Source organism: Cervus elaphus, chromosome 32, assembly GCF_910594005.1.
Source record: "Cervus elaphus chromosome 32, mCerEla1.1, whole genome shotgun sequence".
NCBI lineage: Eukaryota > Metazoa > Chordata > Mammalia > Artiodactyla > Cervidae > Cervus > Cervus elaphus.
In genome coordinates, this window is record NC_057846.1 from 15,272,132 (window position 1) to 15,298,381 (window position 26,250).

The 26,250-nt window shown below is 46.1% G+C and overlaps 1 protein-coding gene and 2 pseudogenes across 1 annotated transcript; all 3 read right to left on the reverse strand.

Annotated features, from left to right (window-relative positions):
• Positions 1-843: 843 nt before the first annotated feature.
• Positions 844-2,338, reverse strand: LOC122687804 (annotated as a pseudogene).
• A 7,491-nt stretch (positions 2,339-9,829) lies between these two features.
• Positions 9,830-11,799, reverse strand: LOC122687798 (lingual antimicrobial peptide-like). The gene is made up of 2 exons (XM_043893460.1): positions 11,636-11,799; positions 9,830-10,066 (listed from the first exon to the last, which is right to left on the reverse strand). Exons 1-2 carry the CDS (start codon positions 11,739-11,741, stop codon positions 9,930-9,932), a joined length of 243 nt encoding a protein of 80 aa, XP_043749395.1. The 5' UTR covers positions 11,742-11,799; the 3' UTR covers positions 9,830-9,929.
• Positions 11,800-19,532: 7,733 nt separating this feature from the next.
• On the reverse strand, positions 19,533-22,579 carry LOC122687753 (annotated as a pseudogene).
• Positions 22,580-26,250: the final 3,671 nt, after the last annotated feature.

Consider the following 26,250-nt stretch of genomic DNA (forward strand, 5'->3'; position numbering starts at 1 on the left):
GGTGATGGGCCTGCCAGCACATTCGCTGGAATCATTCTGTATTAACCTCTAGAGACCACTGAATAGTTACAGGGCCTTGGAGTGTACTTCTGCTCTCATAAGGGAGGACATGGCAACCCACGCCAGTATTTTTGCCTGAAGAATCTTATGGACAGAGGAGCCTGGTGGGTCCCAGTCCATGGGGTCACAATAAACACTTTTTGAGCAGCTTTTGTGTGAAAACAATTGGGCCGGGAGTGATTAAATGATGAAGTGCCCTTCAAAATCCTGCAGCCAAATATGAAGAGTGGAAATATGCAAATGTAGTGAATGTAAAAATCAAGCAGGAGTCATAGATGGAGCACTCAGATCAGAACCCTTTTAAAAGGAAAGATCATATTTGTTGGGGAAACAAATATGTGTTTTTAAGAAGGAGGTAGAATTTGAGGTGCCCCTGAGAGATGGGTTTGGAGACATAGCTGGAGGAGAGATTTTATCCAGGCTTGAGGTCAGTCGGAACAGAGGCAAGAGTGAGAGGAAAGCTGAAGGCAAGGTCGAGGAGGAGCCAGGATCCAGTGTCTCTGAGCTGGAAAGTGCTCAGGAGGACTTGGAAAGACCCTCAGGGATGCTCTGAAGTTTCAGAGATGGATTTGCTGGGGAGATGCTATGACAGATGGACAGACTGGGAAGCTCAGATGGGTGACAGAAGGCAAAGGAAGTGTTTCAGAAAGAATAAGTGGTCCAGTGTCACTGTGGGGTAAAAGTTATGAAAGAGGAATAAAATCTGACAATCTTTGGAACATCAGTTGAGACCCTCTTGTGGCTTTCTCTAGGGATTATACTTTATTTGAATTAAAGGGGAGTCATTAACACTTTTTAAGTTGCCTATTTGGTAACAAGCAGCACAATGAACAGAATGTTAAAAAATAATCATGATAATAATCAAGCTTTTAAATTTTGTAAAAAGTCTTTGATTTGACTTCTGGAGTCTTCAGGGAGGCATTTTCACACTATGCAACTTTCTCCTCCTGTTTCTGGATTTTTCATTTCTTCTTCCGGCAGCATTTTTCGGCCACTCAGGGAACAGCGGCCTATCTGTTCCTCATTTGTAAGGCAGCCAATCAGAGCACACTGGCCGCTTCTTCTTCTGCAGTAATACCTTTGTAACCCGCTTATGATTCCGCCATTGCCTGCGGTGAAGAAATGGAGCACACGGAACGTTTCAGGAAGGCTGAGGTGCAGGTCCAAGGCTTTTGAAATCTCTCTAATAAGTTATCTGTTGCCATTTTCTGTTCTTGTATGTCTTTTTCCTCTTTGTTTACCATCTGGAGTAAAGAAGAAGGTGGGGCTAGCTACTAACAATGATTCTGTGGGTTTGACTCAGCTGAGAGTGTGGTGTGACCGTGGCAGCCCCTTTGTGAACTGACACCTGGGAGGCAGGGGCCACTATGGTCCCCCGGGTCCCTAAGAGGCCTAAAGACTCTACCTCCGACTGCTAAGCTAATAAAAGGGAACCTGTGCTTCTGTCCTCAGGTTAAGTTCCTTTTCTCCTGTTGTATTAAGATTTTAAAATAAATAAATAAATAAAGATTTAAATCACTTTCTTCCTCTCTCATGAACATGTGTAACAGTCCTCCCATGGAGGGATGGTTTGCGAGATGATTAGTCTCTTAAGAGTGAATCAGAAGGGATTGAGACCATACTTTGAGGTTCTTGATGGCCTTTGTCAAGAAAAAAAAAAAGAAAAGCTGGTAATGTCTAATTCCCAAGCAATAAATCTCCTTTATCTAAAATTCCCAAATGAATGGAGAGGGCTGACTCTGACTAACCAATTCTCAATCCATTCAGCCTGTCATTTCCCAGCGCTTCTTACCTGGAACAGGCAGCAAGAACAAGAAGAACGACGCAAAGAGAAGGTAGTAGACCCTCATGGCTGGCTGGCTTCCCAGCTGAGACTGGACAGGACGGTGTGCTCGCTCACTTTATAAAGGCTCCAGGTCCGCAGCCATAGGGAGAAGCATTCAGCAGCTGCAATTCCTGTAATATTGCAGTGATGACAATACGATGTATTTCCTTAAGCTTCATGCCAAGGTCCGTTACAAAGCAGAGCATGCCCATTCCCCCCAGGAGTTAATTACAAACCTCAGGGAGACTCAGAGCCTGATGTGAGCACAGGCCTGTTCTGATGCCTCTGAGCTCTGGGTGCTCGTGTGGGGCTGGCTCAGGTCTGACTGTCTGAGACGGGAAAGACCTGCCCACTCCTGGATGCAGTCCTGGGGCATGTAGCTGGGAGCTCACCTGTGCCCACTGTGGTCTTCTAAGCTTTTGCCTTCTTCCTAAAGTCCTGGGCGAGCCTGAGCCCCATGAATCCAGTCCAAGGCTGGTGTATTCAAAATCTAGGTGTAGACTGGGGCTGGGTCATGCCCTGAGGCTGCATGGATACGCCCGAAATGGAATCAGCTTTTAAGTAGTGTGGTAAGGGAAGGAAAGTGGGCTGCATTCCAGAGACTCTGCCCTGTGTCCTTGGCCTGAGATGGAGTGCGGCATTTCAGGTCAAACATAACTTATTCTTTACTGCAGTCTGAAAACCACCAAATTCGTGAGTCAGGAAGGTGCCTGACGTTTCCCTTCAGGGCTGGGGCCCTTAATCGCCAGCACGAGAGTCCTGAGAGCGTCTTCCTCGACAACAGGACCAGCAGCGCCCACGGTGGTGGCTGCTCCTCGGGGATGGTGCCTGATCAAATCACCTGGTCCCTCACGGGTTGGTGTCGTTTGAGCAAGAATCAACTTTGGCTCTTTTTAGGTCCTATGATCTGGAGGCACTGTCACTACAGCACAGCCTGGAGCATGCTGTCACTTGAGGAGGGCTACAGGGAAAATGTAGGACACCCAGTTTAACTTGGATTTCAGGTGATCAACAAACAATCTGGTAGGATAAGTATGTCCCAAGTGATTCAGAGATCACACTCAAGCTAAAGTACTTGTTTATATACACAAATATATAAATTTATATATATATAAATATATTAAACAAATCTATAAATGTGTTGTTCATATAATTCAGTAAGTAAATTTGTTTTTTGGGATTGTTGAATACTTAATAAAAACATGGTCTTTGGAATCAAACCCACTTGGGCTTCAGTTAAAGTCCTCCCTACATACAACCTGCACGATTTTTTTTTTTTAACATTTATTTTTATTAGTTGGAGGCTAATTACTTTACAATATTGTAGTGGTATTTGTCATACATTGACATGAATCAGCCATGGATTTACATGTATTCCCCATCCCGATCCCCCGTCCCACCTCCCTCTCTACCCGAGCCCTCTGTGTCTTCCCAGTGCACCAGGCCCAAGCACTTGTCTCATGCATCCAACCTGGGCTGGTGATCTGTTTCACCCTAGATAATATACATGTTTCGATGCTGTTCTCTCAAAACATCCCACCCTTGCCTTCTCCCACAGAGTCCAAAAGTCTCTTCTGTACATCTGTGTCTCTTTATCTGTTTTGCATATAGGGTTCTCATTACCATCTTTCTAAATTCCATATATATGTGTTAGTATACTCTAATGGTCTTTATTTTCTGGCTTACTTCACTCTGTATAATGGGCTCCAGTTTCATCCATCTCATTAGAACTGATTCAAATGAATTCTTTTTAATGGCTGAGTAATATTCCATGGTGTATATGTACCACATCTTCCTTATGCATTCATCTGCTAATGGTCATCTAGGTTGCTTCCATGTCCTGGCTATTATAAACAGTGCTGTGATGAATATTGGGGTGCACGTGTCTATTTCAGATCTTGTTTCCTCAGTGTGTATGCCCAGGAGTCGGATTGCTGGTTCATATGGCAGTTCTATTTCCAGTTTTTTAAGAAATCTCCACAGTGTTCTCCATAGTGGTTGTACTTGTTTGCATTCCCACCAACAGTGTAAGAGGGCTCCCTTTTCTCCACACCCTCTCCAGCATTTATTGCTTGTAGACTTTTGGATAGCAGCCATCCTGACTGGCATGTAATGGTACCTCATTGTGGTTTAGTGGCAGGATATAAAATTAACACACAGAAATCCCTTGCATTCCTATACACTAACAATGACAAAACAGAAAGAGAAATTAAGGAAACAATACCATTCATCATTGCAAGAAAAAGAATAAAATACTTAGGAGTATATCTACCTCAAGAAACAAAGGACCTATATATAGAAAACTATAAAAAACTGATGAAAGAAATCAAAGAGGACACAAACAGATGGAGAAATATACCGTGTTCATGGATTGGAAGAATCAATATTGTCAAAATGGCTATACTACCCAAAGCAATCTATAGATTCAATGCAATCCCTATCAAGCTACCAAGGCTATTTTTCACAGAACCTGCACGACTTTGAACAAATTACCTTATTTCTAAGTCCCAGCTGAAAAACGGGGCTAAAAACACCTATCCGGTAAATAGTGCTGGGAGGAATACATTTGGGAGAAGACATTAAAAGTTTTGGTGTCTCAGTAACGAGGAAGTGGTCAATATAATTTGCTATTACTATTAGTGTTACTGTTAGTCACATGAAATGATCTGGAACCTGTAAAGTCTCCTGTAAATGTTATCTATCAGCTTTACAATTTATGGACTTACTACCAACTAGTTAAGGGCAATCATGGGAGATTATTTTTCACTTTAATCTTCTCTTTCCTTATTTGAAAAATGGAGCATATTGTATATGCATGCTTCTTTCATATATATCATTCAGTTGCTATATATTTCAGCATATCACTGAATGAGAATCAACCTGACTTTCCTTACTCCAGGCTCCAAGTTTGGAGCCAGCTTAGCCACTGGTTACCTGATGTCTTCTGGATAAGACATATGAGTAAGAGGAAGAGAAGGTACAGGAGCCTCATGATGGAAGAGGAGCTTTCTGGATTCCAGGTCGACCCAGCAGTGTCTGATGGCACACCTGAATTGGACAGGCGATCTGGGAAAGAGTTTGGCCAACAGGTAGAGAGAAAGAACTTGTATTCCGACTGGTGGTGGTACTGTGCTCAGTCTGGTTGGACTCTTTGCAACCCCGGGGGATGTAGCCTACTAGGTTCCTCTGTTTATGGAATCTTCCAGGCAAGAGTACTGGAGTGGGTTGCCATTTCCTACTCCAGGGGATCTTGCTGATCCAGGGATCGGATCTGGGTCTCCTGTGTTTCCTTACCACTGTGCTACCTGGGAAGTCCCTACTAGAGATATTCAGTTATGGCCTGGGAGTAATTTGAGGGTGTCTCATCTGTGGACTCAGGATCCCAGGCCCAAGTGTCTCCCTTTTGTAAAGGTAGAGGTTTGCAGGGAGTCAGGGTTTCCACATTGGTTGTGACTTCTCTTTATGGCTCTGAGGTTTGGGTTTTTTTTTTTTTTTTTTTTTTTTTTTGAGAAATATCATTAAAAATTGCATTCTGTTAACAAATTATTCATTTATTTATTAAGCTTTTTTGCTTGTGTCTGCATCTGTCTCTTTATCCTTTCAGAATAAATACTGCACCACACCCCGCCCCCCCTTCACACACCTTTTGCAATTAAAAAGCAAAAAGAATTTTGGAAACAGAAATGGTCTTCTCTCCTTTTGCACTCTCAACATATTTCTTGCTACCATTTCCAGAGAGACAGATATATCCTAAGCAAGTTTACCAGGTCATCTCTTGCACAGAACACAACCAGGTGAGGCTTTATAGGCTAGAGCATTTCTTAATACAGGTATTACATCAACATATTCTTAAGTTAAAAGCATAAGAGGGTACTAGCTGCAGGGCTTCCCAGGTGGTCCTAGTGCTAAAGAGCCCACCTGCCAATGCAGGAGATGCAGCTTTGATCTCTGGGTCAGCAAGATCCCCTGGATGTCAAATAATTAACTCCAATTTTCTTGTCTGGGAAATCCCATGGCCAGAGCAGCCTGATGGGCTGTAGTCTGTGGGGTTGGAAGGTGTTGGACAAGACTGAAGTAACTCAGCACACACGCATACCTGGCAAATAACTGAAATTTTTCTCCATCTCTTCCTTCTCTCCATCTCAGTTTTGCTTTATAGTGTTCATAACTCTCTTTATCTTTATATGTAAATTTCTAAAGCAACAAGTCCTGTTTTATTATCTCACATCTTGATCAGTGCCTGGCATAGAGCAGGTGGTCAGTCAAACCTTTGTATGAACAAGATCCTAGTATGGAAAATCAACCTATGGGTGAATGAATAAATGGATGAATGGAGGGAGTCAGAGAGGGAAGGAGGGAAGGAGAAAAGGAAGGGAGGCTCAGGCATAATCCTTAGGGTTTTGTGGGTCTGTAGAGAGCGCATTAAGTTGCTTTATCCCAAAGTTACCAAGCACAAGCGCCCACTCACCCATTCCCAACATAACAGGTCAAAGCTTGTCATAATATGTCATGGTCTCTAGCCTTCACTCACCCACCTCTCTTCCATCTTACAGGAACTGTATGTTCTGACATTTTTCTCTCTGTCCTGAGGCAACTTAGCAATAAAATGTTTTCACTTTTAATATTTTGATCAGCATTGGAATCTTTCACTAAGTGGAGATCTATTTTAATTTAGTGACATCAACCTAAAAATAGAATGAGTGTTTGCAGTAAGCTGTTTCAAAAAATCTTACCTAATTCTACAGAATAGCTGTGAGGGTTTTATTTCCTTGGCCCCAGCAACAGTACTTTCATAATAATAGAAAAGAAAGTATAAACTAAAAGCACTGGGTCACATTTCTCTCTTCTACTCTTATAGGGAAAGCAATCCTTTACACTGACTCCCTAAACGTAATGCATCTGTTCCCACCCTTCCTTCAACCACCGATGTCTCTCTCTCTCATGAAAACCTACCTTACAGTTGGCTCCTCCGCCCTTCTCAGGTGCACTGCGGCCCGTCCACTCAGGCAGAGACAGCCGAGAGCCCCTGTCCATTGCCCCACAGTGAGGGGCCAGGTCAACAAAGGGCAGAGGAAGGGCTGAGTGAGGTCACACAGGATGCCTCGTGATCCCTGTTGGCAGGAGTCATGCTGGGAGAAAGGTGGGGGACCAGCCAGAGTTGATGGTACCAACCGCCCTGAGAGTGATGAGAGGAAGTGGGGCTGCAGACACTCCTTCTGAAGAGTTTTGCTGAAAAACTAAGTGCAAAGAAGACCGAGCTCATGATTGCTATCAGGTCAAAGGAGAACTGTTTCATTGTTTTAGGTTTCTTTTTTTTTTTTTAACACTGGCTGTTGGGGTCTGTATTTTGTTTGTCTGTTTTGGAACTTTTGGTTTCTTCTTTAGCATGTGGAATCTTAGTTCCACAACCAGGGATGGATTCCAGCCCCCTGCATGGGCAGCATGAAGTCTTTAACCACTGGACGCCGGGTCAATCCCTGCTGTTAGTTTCTATAGATGCAGTGCTACTGCTGCTTAGTCACTTCAGTCGTGTCTGACTGTGGGACCCATAGACGGCGGCCCACCAGGCTCCCCCGTCCCTGGGTTTTCCCAGGCAAGAACATTGGAGTGGGGTGCCATTGTATTCACCATAGATTGAATAGATGGAGGCAAGAGGTGGAGCTGATTTGGGCCTCACCCACAAGTAAGCAAGAGAAATGAGATCCAGGACCCAGGTGGAATCGTTGGCTATGGACCAGAGCAGGAAGCTGTTTGGTTCATGAGTCACATGGAAAAGCCATCCTCCTCTTGGTGCTGAAAAGAGAAGAGCATTCCTCCCACGTAAGAGTCCAACACGACACTCAGAAATGTTATGGCAATAAAACATCAGCAAATACATTTAGAATAAAACTTAAAAGTAAGAAAAATTAAAAATTGGAATCCCAATAAGGAATATGATAAAAGTTATTAAACAGTACTACCAAACCACACTCAATATCACATAAATTTTCTGTGATAAAATTTTAAAAATAAAGGATAAAGGGGATATAAGATTATAAGGTATAACACTGAGTCCCAAATACAACCTTTGAGATGAAAAAGAGTTGGCAGATGCACAATGGGCATTTCTGTGAAAAAAGAAATATAAAGCTGAGCAAAATGTTTACAGCCGTTATCATTTTTTTACTCCATTAAACACACACAGGTTTGTCTCTTTTGAGGTCCTAATTTTAGGCTCAAGGCATGATTTTAAGTGATTGCTCTATTGATTTCCTGTTGCAGCTTAGCAAATTGCCACCAGCTAAGTGGCTTAAAGGAACACATACTTGTTATTGTGGTTCTGAGGATCCGAGGTCCCAAATGGGTCTCCCTGGCTTCAAATCATGGTGTCAGCAGAATGCTGTTCCTATTGGAGGCTTCCATCCTTTTCACACTTAGAAGCTGACTGCCCTCCTTGGCTTATGGCCCCCCTCCATGTCAGTGGGAGCCAGGGCTGGTTTAGTCTCTCAGTCCACGTCTCTGACACTGAGCTGCATCCCTCGTCCACATCGAAGGCTCCTTGTAAGGAGATGGCATTAGGCACAGTCAGTTAATCCATGTCATTTCCTTATCTTAAGGACCAATGACTAGCTACCATAATTCCACCTGTGCTGGAATTCTCACTTGTCATGTGTCTGCCCTTTCAGGCTGTTAAAGCAGAAACACCAAAGTCTAGGTGACTCTTTTTTTGCACTTTATTTTTTAATTGAAGGATGATTGCTTTACAGAATTTCGTGGTTTTCTGTCATACATCAACAAGAATCATCCAAGGGTTCACCCATGTCCCCTCCCTCCCGAAACCTCATCCCATCTCCTTTCCCAACCCACCCTTCTAGCTGGTCGCAGAGCCCCTGTCTGAGTTCCCTGAGTGGTAAAGCTAATTCCCACTGGCTATCTATTTTACATGTGGTATTGTAATAGGTGGCTTATTAACAACAGAGCTTTACTCCTCAGATTTGGAGGCTGGGAGCTCCAGGATCAAGACAGAGCAGGTGGCTGGTGGACGGCGGTCTTCTCCCTGTGTCCTCAGAGGGCACAAGGTGAGCAATCTCTCTGGGGTCTCTTTCATAAAGGCCCTCATTCCACCCAGGAGGGTCCCACCCTCATGACCAAATAGCCCCCAAAGACCCTGTCTCCTAACACCATCCCCTTGGTGACCTCAGCTTGCACTGAGGGAAGAATTAGTGTGAAGACCAGAGAGCTGCTCACACATACCGCGTGCACCAGCCAGGCTCTTGGTTTAACTGGGAAACCCTCTGAAGAAACTGCAGGCAGGCTGAGGTCCGCGTGTTCACCCTGCCCTGGCGGGCTCTGAGTTCCGTGCTATGTTGTCCTCACTGAAGTGTGCTTCCACAGGACTGGTTCTTCCATCACATTTAGTTGCATCCTATCATGCTCGCACAGAGAGACATGCTTTGTCCATGTCAACTGTGTCATTCAACTGATGACAGTTGGTGAAGCAATGTCTCGGCTCAATGCCCGGCACATCCAGGAGTAGGACAAGTCCATTCCTACAGAGACCTTACAGCCCAAAGGGAACCAGAAGTGTATCCACGTGTGCACAAGCAGGGGTAAGAAGCATAAACCAAATGGAAGTGAGGGCTGCAGGCGGACAGGGGAGGAGGTTTCCTCCTGAGCAGGGGTCAGGGGTTTCCTTCGGGCCTGGTGTTCTGGTGATTCTGGACCCTGGGGGTGCATGTTTGAGGGGAGACGAGGGGCAGGCCAGGGTGCACTGGGCTGGGACGCAGGAAGGACAGCAGACAGAGGGACTGGGGAAGGTCAGACCCCCAAGGAATAGGGGGATCAGAGCACCCACCATGATCCCCGGATGGTTCCCGTAAGGAGCTCAGAGAGCATCCTCAGGGATTTGGGAATTCGCCTGGGATCAGACATCACACAACAACCTCAGTGACCAGTGGGCAATTCTTTAATTTTGAACAAAATTTATTCTGGTTTAAATTTTAGATGCTCTTGAAGGATGCAGTTTCTGACTCCGCATTGGTCCTGGCCGCGTCTTTGCCTTCTTTTATCTCATTCTGCAGCATTTTACTGGGAACCCGACACAGGTGCCAATCTGTCTCATGCCTGCAGGACAGCTGATCGGCACACAGACGCCTCTACTCTTATAGCAGCTTGCAGCATTTCTTACTCCTTGACTAAATCCTAAAAAGAGAAAGAAGAGGGAAAAAAACGTGTCAGCAGGAAAAGCGGCATCTCGAGAAGGGCAGCTGTGTGCCCTCTGAGCGAGATCCTGGGGCTTTCTGCGCTGAGATGCGGACATGGCCTCGTGACAACAGGATGTGAGTCCAGGACACCATGGACTAGCTTTCCAACAGATGCCGACCCTGCCCGGGCTCCGGTAGACCCTCATGTTTCCAGAAGCAGAGGCTGAGGGACTGGGGCGTGAAGAGCACAGTTGTGTGCGGGGTCAGCTCCACCTCAAGGGCAAAGACCCATAAGCTCTGCTACATCCACTTTCCGGCCAGGAGTCAGGAGAGGTCCGCAGGCATCTATTTTCACTGTTTAATTTTCCAGCACAAGGAGTCAGTCAAGTAGTGGAGCTGAGATAGGAGGAAAAGATGCAGTTGAAAGAGTAAGAACTGTTTAAAAAGAACTTACTCTCAAAGTAACTGACAACTGAGAGTGATAATGGTTCCGAAAAGACTCAGAGCTCTCAGCGCTGGAAAGAGTCAGCACTTCTCCTCCTTTGGGGCTTCTTCCTGATCAACAGCCTTCCCGCTTCCCTCACAGCCTTCCTCATCCCTTTGTGGTTTCCTCCTGACCAGTGACCTTCCCGCTTTCCTCACAGGATTTCCTCATCCCGTTGTGGTTTCTTCCTACCCGCGTCCTTTCAGTCTTTCTCCCACACCTTTTTCCTCCTGACCACAAGACACCTCTGGTCCCTCTAGTTCCCCCCACAGGGATTGAACCCGGGTCCCGGGCACTGAGCGGCCGTCATCCTTACACCCCTGGCCTCTCTCCCTGCCACTGTGTAAGAGCTGGGTTATAGTCATAAACAACACTGATAGACAAGGGCTTTTCAACTTCATTCTGACATCTAATCAGTTGTCAGGTCTCGGTCTCCGCATCCTCTCTCTCCCTCCTTCCCTCCTTGCTTTCTTCCTACATATTTTCATCTTATTTCTGGAAATATCAAGGGTGAGATGAAAATTAGACATCTAATCTTGCACAGTGCTTTGGATGTGGTGTTTCAGCTGTGGAGCGAGGGTCGCATCATCAGCGACGTGTCCAGGAGGACCTTCCTGCTGAGGAGAGTCAGCACGGAGCATCCCAAGGGCAGCTCCCAAAGCCCAGGCTCGGCCTGACTCTCCTCTGGACTTCTCTGGTTGCCCAGAGCCGCCACCCTTCAAGTAGAAAGATTTATAAAGCGACATTCTGCGCTTCTGTCATGGGAAAAATCAGACTTCTTGCTTTTATGAAAAAGATAAAAAGTAGAGTCACTTAACAGAGGCATCTTCTGTTTCCTCCTCATGAAACCAATGAGGAGACGGGCTCAGAAGCTTTGACTCGCTAGAGTGGCTTAGAAACAGCCAGGAACTTTGCAGGGCAGTTCTCAGACCCCTCCGGCTACTAAGGACTCAGCGCTGGCTTCTCAGAAGCATCACACACGGTGGGTTTAGTCTGACCACGTGTAGATGAGGGTAGCAGGACAGAAGGAGGTAGAAACAGGAGAGAGAGCCCGCGGCTCCCCCGGGGCTCCCAGGAGCTCACCTGACCCAGCAGACAGGACCAGGAAGAGGAGCGCGAGGAGCAGGTGATGGAGCCTCATGCTGGCGGCCGGAGCTCTGGGGCTGACGATGGAGAAGAGGCTGCGCATGCAGCTTTATAAAGGTGCCAGGTTCCGGGAGGAATTCCTTGCTGGCTGTGGATTTGGTTCTTATGAACTGGTTAACTGAGTCTCTATCTGTGTGTCCTGGGAGTGGCCTTTATAGCACAGAGCAGGGTCAGTCACTCTTATGCTAATGAGGCTGTTGAAAACCCCACAAAAGGCTTTCCTGCTGCCCTTTTGACCAGATGCTTCTCTCTGGAAGTCAGTTCAGCTGTTGGGCAAGGGTGTGGCAAGGCCCAGGGGCCTGTCTCCTCTGACAGGGGCAGAGACTTCTTGCTCAACCTTGGCTTACTCGCTCCCCAGCCCCAGACCCCTCCGGGTCTTTGAATCTGCCCTCTGGTTTCCTGTGCAGAAGGACATGGCAACCCACTCCAGTCCTCTTGCCTGGAAAATTCCAAGGATGGAGAAGCCTGGTGGGCTACAGTCCATGGGGTTGCAGAGAGTCGGACATGACTGTGCGACTTCACTTTCTTTATTTCTTTAGTTCTTTTGGGGAGGAAATGGCAACCAACTCCAGTCTTCTTGCCTGGAGAGTCCCATGGAAGGAGGGGCCTGGTGTGCTGCAGTCTATGGGGTTGCAGAGAGTCGGACACAACTAAGCAACTCACACATACACTGTTTTCCAGAAAGGCTGTTTCAGGGACAAATAGTGACTAACTCATTCAGAGGCAGTTTCACTCCCTGGGCAAGACTTGCTGACTCCCAGCATCCGCAGAGACAGCCATCCTCTTTCTGGCCCCTGGGGCCCTGAGGGAAGAGACCCAGTGGTCCCAACCCTCTCCCCACGCCAGCTAGCCTGTTACGGGTTGGCAGCAACAGTCGCCCCCAAAATCTTGGTTTTCTCTGCCCACTGGAGCTGAATAAAACTTGTGGAGACAGAGTTTGGAGCAAAGGGAAAGATGGCTTTAACCCTTAAGCTGGCAGAAGGGAGAACACAAGTAGGCTCTTGCCTCAAGGAGCCTGTCTCCCCTCCGTTGGGAATCGAGGGCATCATACAATTGGTGCTCTGAGTCAGGGGTTGGAGATACACCGCAAAAGGTTTAGGGGTCCTTACTGATCTCTTTTTGCACTGTTTGGAAACAGTCAAGACCAGAGTCAGGTAGCTGGTTTTCGTGTCTGGCAGTTGGTCCTGGTGGTTGGGTCCATTGTCCTTTGGGGATTTCCTGGCAACTTTCTTCCTGAAATACAGAAGGGGGAAACCAAATCACTAGGGGGTGGCTTCCAAGAGAGTGTACCGTAAAGTTAAGCATCAACATGAGGTAACACAGAGCAAAGAGAGGGAAATTAAACTACAAGGAGAGGTTTATGATGCGATAAAGTATCAGGATGTGGCTAGACTCAGTTAAAGGATAACAGATGCAGATGTGACTCCTGCAGAAATGGAGGGCAATAGGTGCCAGATGTAGTTTGCATAATCAGTTAGTCTTCTGATACGAAGAATCTTGGTTATCAGTGCAGACTGTAGGTTAGGAATAGTTAAAGTGGAGAAAGACACAAAAGGGAAAAAAGAAAGAGGAAAGAAAACTTTTCTTAATTCACTGCAAGACAATCACATGCCAGTCTCATAAAATCTCAGTGGGACACATGATGGGCAGATGGGTGCTTCCTTTCCTTTCATCAGAGACAGAGTGGGAGGATGATACTGGCACTGAACGCATCTCCCCAGCCTAGTATCATAAAGGCCCAGCAGTGGGGACCCTTTCACTGAGTTAAGAGGGACCTCCATCACTAAGTAACAGCCCTCACTTAGTAACATCCATCCATCTCAGTGCTGGAGAGACACTGACCTGGCTTTTCAGAAATGCTAAAGCTCAGGATGGAGCTTGCCATGCAGCTCTGAGTAGAACTCCAAGCCCTTTTGAAATGTGGGTACCCCGGGTGGACTCGGTCCTGAAGGAGCCCCCAGAGCTTCAGTCCTGTTCAGGTCCCCTGCTGTGGCTCAGCATCTCACATCTGAGGCTCGGCAAAGCCATGGAGGCTGCCTCCAACAGACAGAGTCCCTGACTGGCACCCAGGGATAGGAATTTTCTGATGGAAAATAAGTTGTCTTGATCATGATTCCTTCTGCTTTAGCTCTACATGATATTTGAGAGAGTTAGACATCATCTACTTATATGTATATAATTATCTATACAGATCCAACCAGTCCATCCTAAAGGAGATCAGTCCTGTGTGTTCATTGGAAGGACTGATGTTGAAGCTGAAACTCCAATACTTTGACCACCTCATGCAAATCGTTGACTCACTGGAAAAGACCCTGATGCTGGGAGGGATTGGGGGGCAGGAGGAGAAGGGGACGACAGAGGATGAGATGGCTGGATGGCATCACCAACTTGATGACATGAGTTTTGGTGAACTCCGGTAGTTGGTGATGGACAGGGAGGCCTGGCCTGCTGTGATTCAAGGGGACGCAAAGAGTCAGACACGACTGAGTGACAGAACTGAACTGAACTGATACAAAATATATATATATATATATATATATATATATATATATATATATATATATATATATGTATCTGTTTATTTATGGACCTTGCAGTCAAAATCTATGCTACAGGGTTAATTTACATGCATGGTCTAATACTACACTGGAGAAAGAAGTGAGACTAAATCGCTGTCTACAGTGGCTCTTTGTTGAAAATGCTGTTTTTCAGGGAACTCTGCTTAATGTTATGTGACAGCTTGGATGGGAAGGGAGTTTGGGGGAGAATGGATACATGTATATGCATGGCTGTGTGTCTTTGCTGACCACCTGAAACCATCAGAACATTATTAGTCAGCTATACTCCAATTCAAAGTTCTTTTTAAATGTAATTTTTAAAAATGCTGTTTTCTGGGACTTCCTTGATGGTCCAGTGGGTAAGACTGTACTCCCAAGCATAGCAGGTCAGGGAACTAGAACCCACATGCCACAACGATGACCTGGTGTAGCCTAAATAAATAAACAAAATAAAAATTGGTGTATTTTAACGCTCTATGGTTTGCAGCGCAGCAGATTTTTTTTTCTTTTAAGGAAGATGCAGAGTTTTTTTTTTTCTTTTAAGGAAGATGCAGTTTAAGCAAGATGATGCAGTTTCATGTGTAAGACCGGGCATGAGTTTTCATAGAATGAAGTTTCCAAAAGGCTTGCAGGGTGCCATGGTGAGTTTCAAGAGAGTTTCTTGCCACAGTTCCTCACTAGTGGGACATGGCCCTTGTGGGAATTCTACAATTGCAGTGGCTTATTTTTCCTAGGCAAGATCTAAAGACGACTGCTTTGCAGAGCTGTTAATCTGGAGATAAAGCCCAGGGGCATCTCTGTCCATCAGGGAGGGGTCCTGTTGCTTCAGCAGGGAGGTCACACACCCAAGAAACCATTGGGTGGCTCACCAGAAACCAGAGATGAGTTAATACAAGATAGAGTGAAGGGTTCATTGTAGGTAAAGTCTAAATGGATTGTTAGTTTTCACAGGTTCAAAGTGAAACAAGGCCATGGTGGATCATGGGCTGAGAGGTAACTCAGGGTTTCATTCTTTAAAGGGAAGATAAATGCTGTCTCCTCAACCTGTGAGTCAAAAATTGAGGCAGTGTCTTTCTGGGAGAGTGCATCACTTCCTCAGGCAAGAAGGGGTGTCCCAGTCCTACAGATAAGGTTTTGAAGAGCAAAGCCCTTCACATCTATGACTCCACAAATTCAGGTGTTCTCAGCACAGAGCCCTGGGTGTTAACGGGCAGAGGCTGTTGTTCCCAGTTCCCTTCTCCTGTGGACGTGGTGGGCTCCATGGCTTTTGCTGGTCACCTGAGGACCTGTCCTCAGAAGGGTCTAGGGCTGGGTCCAATGCTGTGCTCCCCCACTGACACTTTTAGTAGTTTTTTCTTTGAACTTGTCCCACACTTATATTTTGCAATGAGCCTTGCTCATAGCTGGCCACTTGTATTCAAGTTATCTCTTTGAGTTCCCCTAAACAAACCCGCCAGGTAGGTATGACCCAAGTTTTATACAAGATGGTCCTGAGGACTAGAAAGCCATGTGTGAGGCCACAGGCAAAACTGACTTAAAAAGTCAATTAAAATTGGCTGCAAATCTACCAGAAAATTGTCCAAACCTCAGCATGCTAAGTGGCAATGGTCTAACTTGGAGCAAAATCACCCTCTCTTCACAGGGTCTTGCCTGCCGCCTGCAGTCAACACAGCGACCTGAGAACTTCACCAGGGCATTCTCCTGTAAGGCGAGAGCTCCCATAGCGCTGTCAAAGGCCAGCTCTCTGGTGCAGATGAGACCGGAAGTGGGCGGGGCACAACCTTTAAAAGAATGAGAGGGACTTCCCTGGTGGGCCACTTGTTAAGAATCTGCCTTGCAAAGCAGGGGATGTGGGTTCAGTCCCTGACCTGGGAACTAGGATACCACGTGAAAGAAAGAAAAAGAGGTCACTCAGTTGTTTCAGACTCTTTGTGACCCCATGGACCCTGGCCCACCAGGCTCCTCCGTCCATGGAATTTTCCAGGCAAGAATAGTAGAGTGGGTTGCCATATCCTTCTCCACATGCTGTGGGGCAAGTAAGGCAGTGTGCGGAGATGAACATCCTGCATACCGCAACTGAGACCTGAAGTAAATATATATTTTTAAATCCCTTTGTAACACGGCAGCTAGGTGACATACCCAGAGGTGCCATGACAGTTCCAGGGCTGACCATAAAGGTCAAAAAGTGGGTGCTGACCCAGTTCCTGGAAATCCCCACTCTTTCTGCAAAATAGCTGGCATACTCCTGCCATTCATCAGCCTATGAAATGACCACCCCTATAAACACTGACAGCCCCATACCCTGGAGCTGGGATTGCCTTCGAGGATGGCCAACGCTCTCTGTGTAGCGTGCTTCCTCCCTGGATTGACCTTCTTTCAATTCACCGTGACTCCCTCTTGAATTCCTACCTATGCAAAGCCAAGTACCCACACCTGGTGGCCATCCCAGGGACTCGGACATGACCTGGGTTGTAACCATCCTCTCTCACCCCACTCTCTTGCCCGCAGTGCTGCTGCCATCTCCTCCACCCTCAGAGATCCCTGGAGCCCTAAAAGAACACCGTCTTTTCAGTTTGTTCATTGTTTCCTTTGCTGTGCAGAAGTTTTCAGTTTGATGGATCCTACTGTCTAGCTTTGTTTTTGTGGCTTGTGCTTTTGGTGTCAAGCTCAATACCATCCTTGTGGAGACCCATGCCAAAGAATTTTTCTCCTATGCTTTCTTTTAGGAGTTGTGTGGTTTTTGTAAACCTTTAATCTATCTTGTGTTTAATTTTGTATATGATATAAGAGGTCAACCAGGGACAGAACCTGTGTCCCCTGCATTGAAAGCTAGGGATCCTAACCACTGGATTGCCAGGGAAATTCCAGTTGTAATTGCTAATTTCTCTGTTTCTCTGCTCATTCCTATAAATTTTCCTTAAGAATTTTAAACTTCCTTTGCTAAGTACATTCTGATTCAGTAATAATATGTATTCTTGATGAATTAAACATTTATCATTAGGATAAATACCCCTCTCTATATCTGGTCCTTGTTCTAGAAGTACTTGATTGTGTGCCATGCTTAGTCACTCAGTCGTGTCTGACCCTTTGTGACCCCATAGACTGTAGCCTGCCAGGCTCCTCTGTCCATGGAGCTTCTCCAGGGAAGAACACTGGAGTGGGTTGCCATGCCCTCCTCCAGGGCATCTTCCCAAACCAGGAATCCCACCCAGGTCTCCCACATGGCAGGCAGATTCTTTACCATCTGGGCCACCAGGAAGCCTGTCAGTTAACCAATACAGCCTCCTCTGTTTACTTTAAATTAATGTTTCCACAGCATATCTGTTGTCTCAACACTGAAGAATCTGCCTGAGATGCAGGAGATGCAGAGACATGGTTTTGATCCCTGGGAGGGGGAGATTCCCTGGAGGAGGGCATGACAACCCAGTGCAGTAACCTTGCCTGGATGATTCCATAGGGGTCACAAGAGTGTTCTGCTTGACTGAGCTCTAAACAACAGAAGCAGCATATCTGTTTCCATCCGTTCATTTTTAATCCATTTGCCTTTATATTTGATATCTCAAGTGGGTTTTTAAATAGATAATTAATATCTGATTCTTGCTTTTCTTGTTTTTTTGTTTCTTTTTTAACTGAAATGATCATTTGTTTCCTGAAGATAGTGTCTAGAATCTTAGCATCACAGTTTATTTCATAAGGCTGAACCAAAATTGCCCCTAGTATCATAGACTTCATTTTTTTAGAGCAGTTTTAGAATTGAATGAAAAGCACAATTTTCCCCTATGATTTCAGCAACTCCACAGTCCACAGAGGGCAAAGAGTCGGACACAACTGAAGCGACTTAGCACACAGGCACACAGCCCTGATCCTGACGCCCGTTGCTGGTTTTCTGTCCAGAAGTGAAGATGTCTGCACTCTCTGAACTTTGACCCCACTCTCTTTGACTCATGAGAATTGTTGGCCTGTTTGCGTTCTTATTTCCTATGCTTTAGGCCTGGAAATCTGCAGAGGCTGGAGATGCCATAAGTCTCACTTCAGTTGTTTTCTTTTCTTTCTTTAAATGGCTGAGCACAGATAGTTTTACAATTTAATTAGTTAATTCATTAATTTGTCTGCCTTGGACCTTAATCACAGCAGGCAGAATCTAGTTGCAGCATGTGGAATCTAGTTCCCTGACTAGGGGTGGACTCAGGCACCCTGCATTGGGAGCACAGATTCCCAGCCCTAGACTGCTGGGGAAGTCCCTCACCTACCTGTTTTCTGCTCTCCTCAATTACAGTCCTGCATTGCTTGTGCCAGAGTCTGAATCAGTAGTTTCACAGGTTTTGCCTGGTTCCTTAGCTGTGTACTATAGAAGGGCAGCATACAGTCCCATTACATCCTTTTTTATTTTTAATGCTGAATTGTGGGGTCCAAGCTCTTGTCTTTGAGTGTTTGCCCTTTCTTCCTGAGAACTCAGTTCCGTGACTGGGGGCTCTTGTTTGGGATGATGGGCCTGCCACCACGTTTGCTGGAATCATTCTGTATCAACCTCCAGAGACCACTGAATAGTTACAGGGCCTTGGAATGTACTTCAGCTCACAGAAAGGAGGACATGGCAACCCACTCCAGTATATTTGCCTGAATAATCTTATGGACACAGAAGCACTCATATCAGAACCCTTTTGAAAGGAAAGAGCATATTTGTTGGGGAAACAAATATCTGTTTTTAAGAAGGAGGTAGAACTTGAGGTGCCCCTGAGAGATGGGTTTGGAGACATAGCTGGAGGAGAGATTTTATCCAGGCTTGAGGTCAGTCAAAACAGAGGCAAGAGTGAGAGGAAAGCTAAGGGCAAGGTCGAGGAGGAGCCAGGGTCCCCCTGTCTCTGAGCTGGAAAGTGCTCAGAAGGACCTGGGAAGACGGTCAGGGATGCCCTGAAGTTTCAGAGATGGATTTGCTGGGGAGATGCTCTGACAGATGGACAGACTACGAAGCTCAGATGGGTGACAGAAGGTAAAGGAACTGTTCAGAAAGAACTAGTGGTCCAGCCTTATTGTGGGGTGAAAGTTGTGAAAGAGGAATAAATTCTGACAATCTTTGGAACATCAGTTGAGACCCTCTTGTGGCTTCCTCTAGGGACTGTACTTTATTTGAATTAAATGGGAGTCATTAACATTTTCTAAGCTGCCTATTTGGTAACAAGCAGCACAATAACAGAATGTTAAAAAATAATCATGATAATAATCAAGGTTCTAATTTTTTGTTAAAAGTCTTTAATTTGATTTAGCTTCTAGAGTCTTCAAGGAGGCATTTTCACACTATGTAACATTCTCCTCGTGTTTCTGGACTTTTCATTTCTTCTTCCGGCAGCATCTTCGGCCACTCAGGGAACAGTGGCCTATCTGTTCCTCCCTTGGAAGGCAGCTGATCAGAGCACACCGGCCACTTCTTTTTTGCAGTAATACTTTTGTAACCTGCTTTTGATTCCGCCATTGCCTGCGGTGAAGAAACGGAGCACACAGAAGGTTTTAGGAAGGCCGAGGTGCAATTCCAAGGCTTTTGAAATCTCCCTAATAAGTTATATGTCGCCATTCTCTCTTCTTGTATGTCTTTTTCCTCTTTCTTTACCATCTGGAGTAAAGAAGAATGTGGGGCTAACTACTAACAATGATTCTGTGGGTTCGGGTCAGCTAAGAAAGTTGCATGACAGTAGTAGCCCTCTTGTGACCTGACACCTGGGAAGCAGGGGCCACGATGGTCCCCCAAGTCCTTAAGAGACGGAAAGACTGTACCTCCAACCGCTAAGCTAAGAAAAGGGAACCTGTGCTTCTGTCCTCAGATTAAGTTCATTTTTCCTGTTGGTATTAAAGATTTACATCACTTTCTTCCTGTCTCATGAACAGGTATAATAATCCTCCCATGGAGGGATGGTTTGTGAGCTGATTAGTCTCTTAAGAGTGAATCAGAAGGGATTGAGACCATACTTTGAGATTCTTGATGGTCTTTGTCAAGAAAAAAAAAAAAAGAAAAGCTGGTAATGTCTAGTTCCCAAGCAATAAATCTCCTTTATCTAAAATTCCCAAATGAATGGAGAAGGCTGACTCTGACTAACAAATTCTCAATCCATTCAGCCCTGTCATTACCCAGCGCTTCTTACCTGGAACAGGCATTAAGAACAAGAAGAACCACGCAAAGAGAAGGTAGTAGACCCTCACGGCTGGCTGGCTTCCCAGCTGAGACTGGACAGGACGGTGTGCTCGCTCACTTTATAAAGGCTCCAGGTCCGCAGCCATAGGGAGAAGCATTCAGCAGCTGCAATTCCTGTAATATTGCAGTGATGACAATATGACGTATTTACTGATGCTTCATGCCAAAGTCCGTTACAAAGCAGACCATGCCCATTCCCCCTAGGAGTTAATGACAAACCTCAGGGAGACTCAGAGCCTGATGTGAGCACAGCCCTGTTCTGATGCCTCTGAGCTCTGGGTGCTCGTGTGGGGCTGGCTCAGGTCTGACTGTCTGAGACGGGAAAGACCTGCCCACTCCTGGATGCAGTCCTGGTGTGTGTAGCTGGGAGCTCACCTGTGACCACTGTGGTCTTCTAAGCTTTTGCCTTCTTCCGAAAGTCCTGGGCGAGCCTGAGCCCCATCAGTCCAGTCCAGGGCTGGTGTATTCAGAATCTAGGTGTAGACTGGGGCTGGGTCATGCCCTGAGCCTGCAGGGATATGCCCAAAATGGAATCAGCTTTTAAGTAGTGTGGGAGGGGAGGGAAAGTGGGTTGCATTCCAGAGACTCTGTCTTGTGTCTTAGGCCTGTGATGGAGTGCAACATCTCAGGTCAAACATAGCTTATTCTTTACTGCAGTCTGAAAACCACCAAATTTGTGAGTCAGGAAGGTGTCTGACGTTTCCCTTCAGCGCTAGGGCCCTTAATCGCCAGCATGAGAATCCTGAGAGCACCTTCCTCGGACACAGGACCAACAGCGCCCAGAGTGGTGGCTGCTTCTGCAGGGTGGGGTCTGATCAGAGCACCTGGGCCCTCATGGGTTTGAGTCGTTTGAGCAAGAATCAACTTTGGCTCTTTTAAGATGCCAAAATCTGAAGGCACTGTCACCACAGCAGAGCCTGGAGCATGCTGTCCCCTGAGGAGGGCTGCAGGGAAAATGCAGGACACCCAGTTCAGCTTGGATATCAGGAGATCAACAAACAATCTGGTAGGATAAGTATGTCCCAAGTGATGGAGAGGTCATACTCAAGCTAATGTATTTGTTGTTTATATATAAACAAATATATAAATATATATGTATAAATATATAAACAAATCTATAAATGTGTTGTTTATGCAATTCAGTAAGTAAATTTGTTTTTTGGGATTGTTGAATATTTAATAAAAACATGGTCTTTGGAATCAAACCCACTTGGGCTTGAGTTAAAGTCCTCCCTACACACAACCTGCACGGCTTTGAAGAAATTACCTTATTTCTAAATCCAGCTGTAAAACAGGGCTAAAAAAATTCATCCCATAAATAGTGCTTGAGGAATACATTTGGGAGAAGACATTAAAAGTTTTGGTGTCTCAGTAAAGAAGTCCTAATATGAACAGGTCCTAGCATGGAAAAGTCAATCTATAGGTGAATAAATAAATGGATGAATGGAGGGAATCAGGGAGGGAAGGAGGGAAGGAGAAAAGGAAGGAAGGCTCAGGCATAATCCTTAGGGTTTTGAGGGTCTGGAAAGAGCCCATTAAGTTGCTTTCTCCCAAAGTGTTCCTGAGCACAAGCAGCCACTCACCCATTCCCAACATAACAGGGAAAAGCTTCTCATAATACGTCATGGTCTCTAGTCTTCACTCACCCACCTCTCTTCCATCTTACATGAACTGTATGTTCTGAGATTTTTCCCTCTGTCCTGAGGCAACTTAGCAATAAAAAGTTTTCACCTTTAATCTTTTGATCAGCATTTGAATCTTTCACTAAGTAGAGATCTATTTTAATTTAGGGACATCAACCTAAAAATAGAATGAGTGTTTGCAGTAAGCTGTTTCAGGAAGTCTTACCTAACTCTACAGAATATCTGTGAGGGTTTTATTTCCTTGGCCCCAGCTACAGTACTTTTATAATAATAGAAAAGAAAGGAGAAACTAAAAGCATTGGGTCACATTTCTCTATTATACGGAAAGCGATCCTTTACACTGACTCCCTCAATGTTAGGCATCTATTCCCACCACTTCTTCAAACACAGATGACTCTCTCTCTCTCCTGAATACCTTGCAGTTGGCTTCTCCGCCCTTCTCAGGTGGACTGCGGCCCGTCCACTCAGGCAGAGACAGCCGAGAGCCCCTGTCCATTGCCACACAGTGAGGGGCCAGGTCAACAAAGGGCAGAGGAAGGGCTGAGTGAGGTCACACAGGATGCCTCGTGATCCCTGTTGGCAGGAGTCATCCTGGGGGAGAGGGGTGGGCCCAGCCAGAGTTGATGGTATCTATCTGCCTGAGAGTGACGAGAGGAAGTGGGGGCTGCAGACACTCCTTCTGAAGAGTTTTGCTGAAAAACTAAGTGCAAAGAAATCCGAGCTCATGATTGCTCTCATGTCAATGAAGAACTGTTTCCTTCTTTTAGGTTTTATTTTTTTAAACACTGGCATTTGGGGGATATTTTTTGTTTGTCTGTTTTGGAACTTTTGGCCTCTTCCTTAGCATGTGGAATCTTAGTTCCACAACCAGGGATGGATTCCAGCCCCCTGCATTAGCAGCATGAAGTCTCTAACCATTGGACACTGGGTCAATCCCTGCTGTTAGTTTCTATAGATGCAGTGCTACTGCTGCTAAGTCACTTCAGTCGTGTCTGACTCTGTGCAACCCATAGATGGCAGCCCACCAAGCTCCCCCGTCCCTGGGATTCCCCAGGCAAGAACACTGGAGTGGATTGCCATTTCCTTCTCCTCTGCATGAAAGTGAAAAGTGAAGGTGAAGTCACTCAGCTGTGTCCGACTCCCAGCGACCACACAGACTGCAGCCTACCAGGCTCCTCCATCCATGGGATTTTCCAGGCAAGAGGACTGGAGTGGGGTGCAATTGCATTTGCCATAGATTGAGTAGATGGAGGCAAGAGGTGGAGCTCATTTGGGCCTCACCCACAAGTAAGCAAGAGAAATGAGATCCAGGACTCAGGTGGAAAGGATGGCTTTGGACCAGAGAACGAACCTGTTTGGTTCATGAGTCACATGGAAAAGCCATCCTATTCTTGGTGCTGAAGTGAGAAGAGCATTCCTCCCACACAAGAGTGCAATAAGACACTCAGAAATGTTATGGCAATAAAACATTAGCAGATACATTTAGAATAAAACTTTAAAAGTTAAGCAAAAATTAAAAATTGAAATCCCAATAAAGAATATGATAAAACTTTAATAAACAGTACTACCAAACATACTCAATATTAGATAAACTGTCCATGATAAAATTTTAAAAATAAAGGATAAAAGGGATATAAGATACATGAGCTGTAAGACTGAGTCCCAAATATAAACTTGGAGATGAAAAGGAGTTGGCAGATGCACCATGGGCATTTCTGTGAAAAAAGAAATATAAAGCTGAGCAAATGTTTAGAGCTGTTATCATTTTTTTCCTCCATTAAACACACACAGGTTTGTCTCTTTTGAGCTCCTCATTTTAGGCTCAAGGCATGATTTTAAGCAATTGCTGTTTTGATTTCCTGTTGCAGCTTCGCAAATTGCCACCAGCTAAGTGGCTTAAAGGAACACATACTTGTTATTGTGGTTCTGAGGATCCAAAGTCCCAAATGGGTCTCGCTGGCTTCAAATCACGGTGTCAGCAGGATGCTGTTCCCTCTGGAGGCTTCCATCCTTTTCATGCTTAGAAGCTGCCTGCCCTCCCTGGCTTATGGCCCCCTCCATGTAAACGGGAGCCAGGGCTGGTTTAGTCTCTCAGCCCACGTCTCTGACACTGAGCTGCATCCCTCGTCCACATCGAAGGCTCCTTGTAAGGAGATGGCATTGGGCACAGTCAGTTAATCCAGGTCATTTCCTTACCTTAAGGGCCAATGGCTAGGTACCTTAATTCCATGTGTGCTGGAATTGTCGCTTGTCATGTGTCTGCCCTTTCAGGCTACTAAAACAGAAACACCAAAGGCTAGGGGGTCTTTTTTTGCACTTTATTTTTTAATTGAAGGATGATTGCTTTACAGAATTTTGAGGTTTTCTGTCATACATCAACAAGAATCACCCAAGGGTTCACCCATGTCCCCTCCCTCCCGAAACCTCGTCCTGTCTCCTTCCCCATCCCACCCTCCAGCTGGTCGCAGAGCCCCCGTCAGAGTTCCTTGAATGATACAGCTAATTCCCACTGGCTGTTTTACATGTGGTATTGTAATAGGTGGCTGATTAACAACAGACCTCCACTTCTCAGATTTGGAGGCTGGGAGCTCCAGGATCAAGACAGAGCAGGTGGCTGGTGGATGTCAGTTTTCTCCCTGTGTCCTCAGAGGGCACAACGGTGAGCAATCTCTCTGGGGCCTCTTTCATAAAGGCCCTCATTTCAACCAGGAGGATCCCACCCTCATGACCAAATCGCCTCCCAAATACCCTGTCTCCTAACACCATCCCCTTGGTGACCTCAGCTTGCACTGAGGGAAGAGTTAGTGTGAAGACCAGAGAGCTGCTCACACATACCGCGTGCACCAGCCAGGCTCTTGATTTAACTGGGAAACCCTCTGAAGAAACTGCAGGCAGGCTGAGGTCCGCGTGCTCAGCCTGCCCTGGCGGGCTCTGAGTTCCGTGCTATGTTGTCCTCACTGAATTGTGCTTCCACAGGACTGGTTCTTCCATCGCATTTAGTTGCATCGCATCATGTCCACACAGAGAGACATGCTTTGTCCATGTCAACTGTGTCATTCAACTGATGACAGTTGGTGAAGCAATGTCTCGGCTCAATACCCGGCACATACAGGAATAGGACAAGGCCATTCCTACAGAGACCTTATTGTCCAAAAGGGAACCAGAAGTGTATCCACGTGTGCACAAGGAAGGCGGAAGAAGCATAAACCAAACGGAAGTGAGGGTTACAGGGGGACAGAGGAGGGGGTTTCCTCCTGAGCAGGGGTCGGGGGTTTCCTACCAGACTGGTGTTCTGGTGATTCTGGACCCGTGGGGTGCATGTTTGAGGGGAGATGAGGGGCAGGCCAGGGTGCCCTGAGCCAGGAAGCAGGAAGGACAGCAGACAGAGGGGCTGGGGAAGGTCAGGCCCCCAAGCAACAGGGGTTTCAGAGCACCCACTACAATTCCCCCATGGTTCCCGTAAGGAGCTCAGAGAGCATCCTTAGGGATTTGGGAATTAGCCTGGAATCAGACACCGCACAACAACGTCAGTGACCAGTGGGCAATTCTTTAATTTTGAACAAAATTTATTCTGGTTTCAATTTTAGATGCTCTGTCGAAGGGTGCAGTTTCTAACTCCGCATCAGTCCTGGCCACCTCTTCGCCTTCTTTTATCTTCATCTGCAGCATTTTACTGCAGACCCAAAACAGGTGCCAATCTGTCTCATGCGTCCAGGGCACCTCTTCGGCAGACAGATGCCAAAATTAAAACGGCAGGTTAGAGAATTTCTTATTCCTTGAGTAAATCCTAGAAAGAAAAAGAAGAGGGTATAAACGTGTCAGCAGGAAAAGCGGCATCTTGAGAAGGGCAGCTGTGTGCCCTCTGAGCAAGGCCCTGGGGCTTTCTTTGCTGAGATATGGACACGGCCTCATGACAACAGGATGTGAGTCCAGGACACCGTGGACCAGTTTCCAGGCAGACGCTGACCCTGTCCGGGCTCCGGTGGACCCTCTCATTTCTAGAAGCAGAGGCTGAGGGACTGGGGCGTGAGGAGCACGGTTGTGTGCGGGGTCATCTGCACCACGAGGCCGAAGACCTGTAAGCTCTGCTACATCCACCTTCTGGTCAGGAGTCAGAAGTGGCCCGTAGGCGTCTATTTTCACTGTTTAGTTTTCCAGCACAAGGAG